This window comes from Limulus polyphemus, unplaced genomic scaffold (assembly GCF_000517525.1).
Source record: "Limulus polyphemus unplaced genomic scaffold, Limulus_polyphemus-2.1.2 Scaffold4136, whole genome shotgun sequence".
NCBI classification, from domain to species: Eukaryota; Metazoa; Arthropoda; class Merostomata; order Xiphosura; family Limulidae; genus Limulus; species Limulus polyphemus.
This window is the reverse complement of record NW_013669746.1, coordinates 26,178-32,252: the sequence shown is the minus strand read 5'-3', so window position 1 is coordinate 32,252 and position 6,075 is coordinate 26,178. Positions and strand designations below refer to the sequence as shown.

The 6,075-nt window shown below is 29.9% G+C and overlaps 1 protein-coding gene across 2 annotated transcripts in view; it reads left to right on the top strand.

Moving 5' to 3' along the window:
• Positions 1-6,075, top strand: part of LOC111088621 (juxtaposed with another zinc finger protein 1-like) — a 42,333-nt gene that overhangs the window by 11,197 nt on the left and 25,061 nt on the right. For both annotated transcript variants that reach the window (XM_022399276.1, XM_022399275.1), the window contains exons 2-3: positions 1,621-1,693; positions 4,572-4,678. In XM_022399276.1, coding sequence (XP_022254984.1) covers positions 1,621-1,693; positions 4,572-4,678 — 180 coding nt within the window. The remainder of the gene's footprint in view (positions 1-1,620; positions 1,694-4,571; positions 4,679-6,075) is intronic.

The window sequence follows — 6,075 nt, the reverse complement described above, 5'->3', positions numbered from 1 at the left end:
GTACACATCCTCTTGTTGCCATAGCAAACAAATAAATAATATTAGAAAATAAAAATAATGTAAAAGTGCACATACAAACAAATATTATCCAGAAATGACACGTTATGCGGCCTGTTAACCAGTGTATTTCTCATGTGTTCTAGAATGATCAATACGATTCGTGTCATGATTGGTCTAGGGAAATTTATAGCCAGCGGTTGTCAACATTTTAAGCATAACAAAATATGACCCGATTTCAATGAAAATGATTCACTTATATAAACGTACATATGATGTTTTGTAAAAAAATCTGTAAGTGATGGAGAAAAATGGATATCATTTTTGGATTCAGTGTACAGGAATTACTGTAGAAGGTGTAAAAATTTCAGGACAATAAAACCATCGCAGGACTGTGTAATTGCTCTCAAGTTAAAACTTTGTGTAAATAGAGATAAGAGGTTTATTTGTCCTTGATCTACCACAGGTATAAACTCAGCAGAAGAACTCAGGATTTTATTTTATTTTTTTCCATGGCAACAGTTCTTTCCCAAAGGCACTATAGTGCCTTAGTTGTTTTATAGACATTAAAAGTGTATTATTAAATAAACTATATCTAGTTCATAACTCTAAAAGAGAAATAACTGTTAATAAAAATTAATCAAATTAGGCTTCCAAAGCTAAAACTTATTACATCTAATGATTTATGTTCACATTACAGACTTCAAAGCATTTAACAATTTTAAATGCCTGATGTAAGTAACCTCTGGAAATAAGTTTAGGTCAGGTAACTTAACTCAGCTATTATTCTAGTAGCTTATCCCTTAATAATTCTTTCTGTAAATGTTCCCTTAAAGATAACCATTACATGTATATAATTATGTCTATTTTTTATCACGTTACTTGGTTTACATAATGTGTAAACATTGATATGTTATGCTATTAGAGGTGCCACCTGAGCAGCTGTAAAACAAGTAACACTTTTATTGGTGTTTGATAACTTTCAGGATTTTTGTGAAGTCATAGCTCTGGAGGTAACTAAGGTTTAAAATAATAATGATGCATCTTGGACAAACTAAAGAACAAATCACATTACATATTTACCTGATATAGACTGTAGTAGGATCAGTTTTGTAGAATATATAACATTTGACTACCTAATGTAATATCCTGCTTTAATACCAGCAGAAATATGGAACTACGTTATGTACGGATGGTAAACACATGCACATGATTTCATAATAACTATTGAAAGTATAGATGTATTTTGTGTATTGTTCTAATGTTGTTGTATTTTACGTATTGTTCTCATGTTCATTACACCTCATATTATTTATTTAGAAGTAGTAATAGGTTTAAATTATAGGTGGTAAACACATGCACATGATTTCATAATAACTATTGAAAGTATAGATGTATTTTGTGTATTGTTCTAGTGTTTTATTTTACGTATTGTTCTCATATTCATTACACCTCATATTATTCATTTAGAAGTACTAATAGGTTTAAATTATAGGTGGAAAGATTACCTTTTAAGCTCCTAGAGTAAAACTTTAGAAGCTTTGTCAGAGAAAATGAAATCTAAGAGAGCTTATCTTGTGGTATTGTTTGCAATTTTCAGGTAATTATATGTATTTTTTTAAGATTTTGATCCTCATTTCATTGAGAAGCAAGAACTTCAACCACCATCGTCTCTTCCTATTAGCTATATTTTAAGGTAAGCAAGTTGTATGTTTAGTTTGTGTAAGTGAATGGACTAATAATTTAGTTCAGAAAAAAGTAAGGAGTTGTCTATTATAAAGATTATTATCGTTTTAGTGTAATTTTTTGAACTAAGATACCAGAAAATTGTGTACACATGTGGAGAGAAAGATATAGATATACATTCTTTCCATGATTAGCAAGCATTGGAAACAAGTGAATAAATGTGCTAATTATTTAATAGTAGCTGGAAAAAATAGTTCTTAGCTAAAATGTGTTCTTGCAATTTAAAAAAAAATACTTGAAATTAGAGGTTTTGTAAATCTTAGAGAAACTATGTAGTCCTCATGAGATCTTGTGTTGTAATGTACAGAAAGATTAGCTAAATCAGATTTTTTTTAAATGACATTTTAAATTTATAAAACAATGAGCATAAATTATAATTCGTGTTTATTTATATGTAATTTTTGCTCATTCTTTGTAAAAACAGTTGGAATATTACAGATCCTTGAAAGTTTGTTTGGAGTGTAGTGTAGAGGCATCTCAAAAGGCCTTGAATTGTGTATTAGGAAAAGCATGTACATGATGATTGTCCTAGTTATGTGTGAAAATTGCATGTACATTTTTACATGTAGAGGGCACATAAAAATGTTTATGGTCATCACTTAAGAGTCTTTGAAAGTTTTGGAGTTGAGTTTCTTCTTCTTTAGCCTTAGTTGAAATAAAATTGAAGTAAAAAATAACTGAAGTCTACAGAGTTTTCTCTCTCTTTTTGAAATTGAAATTATCATAGACTGTTGCAAGTCTGAATAAAAGTTAACCACAGAAAGTTTGATTGTTTAGATTTTGAAGTAAAGATTGCCTATTCAGGATGTGTCAACTTTTGCTGATTTTGTATTTCTTTCTTTATTGATATCATACTTTTGGGATGTTGTAGAAACTGTTTTGTACTCCCCTAAGTTTGTTCACTAGTACAAATTTTGTAACTATAAAACATAACACTTATAATGATCTGAACTATTTATTTCTTAAAGCTCTAAATGAAACTTGCCAGAAAATTTGGACTTTCAGTGTTGTCTCATGATAGATGTACTATAGAACGAATTAGTTGCAAATATTTTTGCTTGATTTCCTTGTTCTTTTAGTGTAGCTTGTTAGTAGTATTTCTGAACTTTAAATCAATAAAAATACCAAATTCAGTGGCATACTGTGAAGGCCTTGGAGCAATAATATTTAACTCTTTCCCCCACAGACTACAAGTTACTGTAAAAATGAAATAAATGGGTGAAACTGACATTCCCTTAAATAATACTGACCAATTAAGTATGTCACTACAATTGAACAGTGAAATATTTTCTTTCTGAAAGCTGACAAATACTTTAATAAATACACAAAAGAAAATACAAAGTATTTATTTTTATTCATATTAGAAAAAAATCCCTGTATAAGTATGTCAATCACAGCATTGAAATCCACAGTTTGTGCTTGTTCTTCGTCATTTCTATTCAATTGATAGCATTGACAAATTGCCCCTTCAGCTGGTCTATAGGCTTTGTCCTTCTCAAGGGGTATTTGGTACCTCTAACATTTTAGTGCTGACCCTGTTCACAGGTGGGCATTTCATGAGTTGTGTCTGTGTATCAGGCAGGCCGCTAGGTTACAAAATTGTTGATTTTATGTATCTTACAAATGGGCCTATATGAGCTAGGACTGAATAGTTTTTTCCAACATTGTTAACAAATAAAATGAAGGGTAATACTAGACTTTTTACATGTAAAGTTGTGACTGTACATTCTTTGTGTGCTTAAAAATCAGGTTAAGATCACATATACTTTTATTTCCACTTTGTTGAGAAACCTGGTTAACCTTTAGATCTTGAGTCCATACTGTTTATAAAGGTCATCTGACATCCAAAGTCAGTGTTCAAAATTATGTTGATCTCTTAATTTCTTGTGTTATGTGGATTATTTGGTGTTAGAGCTGGTTAAATAGAACTTAGTCACAGTTTAGAGATCCAGAATTATTTGGGAATGTGGTACAGTGATCAAAACGTTTTTGGTTTGTTTTAGAGATCTTGATTAAGCTCTAAAATGCAGGTTCTTTGTACAGTTTATGAAACTAAAAATCAATATTTAAGTATATAAAGATTCCAAATCTGTTATACAAAAGTTAGAAACCATCATGATTTTTCTCTTCAAAGATACATCATTAATGTCACAACAGGATTTTTTTTACATATGCTTGCAAAGTTAGTGACATTTCTTTAACAAAATGAAAAAAGAGAAAATTAGTAAAACACAAAAAGTCCTTTGAGAAATCATTGTTAGTGTACGACTTATAAATATATATAAATTTTTCATGAAATATGTTCAAGTGAAATGCTTTGAGTAAAACTAACTTATGTGAATATAATGATTGAAATAGGTTTTAAACTTAGCCTCTAAGTGTATTGTTTCATCTGTCATTTACACTGAATTTGCCCCCCAGCGGAACAGCGGTATGTCTGCAGACTTACAATGCTAGAAACTGGGTTTTGATACCTGTAGTGGGCAGAGCACAGATAGCCCATTATGTAGCTTTGTGCTTATTTACGAACAAACAAACCCACTGAATTATGTAAAAGGTCATGATGTACAGAGTCGTCATACTTACTTGAGAGGCTAAAGTTGAATAAAATTAATTTATGTGAATATAATGATCGAAATAGTCTTAAACTTAACCTGCAAGTATTTTGTTTCATCTATCATTCCCACTGAATTATATAAAAGGTCATGACATACAGAATTGTCATACCTACTTGAGAGGCTAAAGTTCACTGAAAACAAAATGTAATATGCTTTCTGATTAAGATCACAAAAAACGTTTTTCTACAATATTTTGTCTTTTTCTTTTAGAGTGTTTACAGAGACGGGAAAAAAAGAAACCATTGATGGGCCAAAAAAGAAACAACAAAGCCAGTCTCCAACTTCATCTTTAAACAGTGTACCACCAATTGGCACTGGTATAATATCACATTTATTGTATTATTTACTCAGATTTTGGAATTTAGTTACTACTTATATCAAACAAATCATACAACAGGAGTGCTTTATTGTTTTTATAATTTATTATAAAACAATACACAAGATAGAACATTACTTGTTTTCAATCACATGGTTTGCAAAACTCAAGAAAAGGATATTTTTACATTTAATTTCAAAATAATTATGTAAAATAATTCTCATCTGTAAACAGTACATGCTGTTTTTAATGATTATTGGAAGTTTGAACTATATGGTTACAAGTAGTGGATTTGTGTGTCCAAAATCTTAATTTAGTAAAAAAAAACAATTAGAATTGTAATGGCAACAGTAGAGAACATAGTGTATTTACTAAACATTTTGAAAATACACAGGTTCTGTCATGAACATTTTGGAAGTAACCAAAAAGATATATAATATGAATACACTAAATTATACAATATACATGCTGTTGGTATGATTTTATTTACTCTCAGAATACTTATAAAAGAGTCTATATAATTCCAAAGTGTTTAGTAAATATGTATTGTACTATTGTCATCATGAGGGGCCTGTGTTTGATTATTTAAACAATGTGTGCATCTCTTTTGTAGGGGTTTATAGATCCTCTTCCATAATCTAAGCTCAGATTGATTACACAATTTGTATGAAATAAAACTGAGGGTAAACCATTTTAAAAAACAACCTAATTATGGCTGATCATTGTGAATAACTTTGCAAAATGTAACCTACACCTAAATAGGTCTTTATTTTTATAATGCTTATTTCAAGCTCTCTTTCTTTTCTTTTTCTGAACAGTAATTATATTATGTTTCAGACTTATTTCTACCCCCCCCCCCTCCTTCCTTGACATTTTAAGCTGTTTGACACTTGAAAAATTATAGCAGTATTGATTAAGTTTGGTTTTCTTGTTTGATGAGAAGATTCTATAAACTTCAGAAGATTAGTGCATATAACCCACTGTACCTTTTAAGTTCATAGGAAGGGGCTTAGGATTAATTAATATAGAAACAGATATATATATCGTTAGTTAAAATTTTGTTAGCATTACTTCAGGAACATGCATATCTAACAATGGACAATAATATAAAAATACATCATAAATAAGTATATGGCTGTATTTTGTTTGCATATATAGTGGTTAATGGTACTGTAAACTATGAATGAAAATTGTATACATAGGTAGACCAACAATAACCACTGAGAGGAGGGTAAAACTATCACCCCCAATTATATTGGCTGATGTCACATTGGGGTTTATGCATGTTAGTTAATATAGAAAGTGCATTCTAGTGATAACTGTCAATTTGTAATATAATTTTTTTATACTACTGAGTTATATTGATATGTCCCAACTCATTAGGAAAGCTCCTGGTAA